We start from the raw sequence: 646 nt of genomic DNA on the forward strand, positions 1-646 counted from the left end.
GCAGATCACTTGAGGTCAGGAATTCGAGACCAGCCTGGTCAACATGGTGAAATCTGTCTCTACTAAAAATACAAAAATTAGCCCGGCGTGATGGCACCTGCCTGTAATCCCAGATACAAGGGAGGCTGAGGCAGGAAAATGGCTTGAGCCAGGAAGGCAGAGGTTGCAGAGAGCAAGAGTGGGCCACTGCACTCTAGCCTGGGCGACAGAGGGAGATTCAGATTCAAAAAAAAAGGGAGCACTCTTTTCCTAAACTCAGGAACCCCTCGCTGCCCCTGACCCTGGCGACCCCACGTCTCTGGCATCCTTCCCTCTTCCCTCCCTCTCCTCCGGGCACTCAGAAAAGTCCCCACCTCTCCCCGCTTAGGGAAACCAGCCTTCGGGAACGGGTGGCAGGCTCGGCCGGGATGGCCGCTCTGACTCAGGATATCCGCGGGGCGCTCTCCCGCCAGAAGCTGGACCACGTGTGGACCGACACGCACTACGTGGGGCTGCAATTCCCGGACCCGTGAGTGGGCGCGGGCGGGGGTCACGCGGGAGGGGGACGCGGTTTGGGGCGCTCACCAGCCCCGCTCCCCAGGGCTCACCCCAACGCCCTACACTGGGTCGCGGGCGGGGGCCGCACGGGAAGGGGACGCGGCTTGGG

The 646-nt window shown here is 62.5% G+C and overlaps 1 protein-coding gene across 1 annotated transcript in view; it reads left to right on the forward strand.

Moving 5' to 3' along the window:
• The first annotated feature begins 241 nt into the window (after positions 1-241).
• Positions 242-646, forward strand: part of LOC105515717 (transferrin receptor protein 2-like) — a 960-nt gene continuing 555 nt past the window's right edge. Inside the window, exon 1 of the mRNA XM_011947587.1 lies at positions 242-508. Within this exon, the coding sequence (XP_011802977.1) occupies positions 408-508 (101 nt within the window). The 5' untranslated portion in view covers positions 242-407. The remainder of the gene's footprint in view (positions 509-646) is intronic.

This window comes from Colobus angolensis, unplaced genomic scaffold (genome assembly GCF_000951035.1).
Source record: "Colobus angolensis palliatus isolate OR3802 unplaced genomic scaffold, Cang.pa_1.0 Scaffold2689, whole genome shotgun sequence".
Taxonomy (NCBI): Eukaryota; Metazoa; Chordata; class Mammalia; order Primates; family Cercopithecidae; genus Colobus; species Colobus angolensis.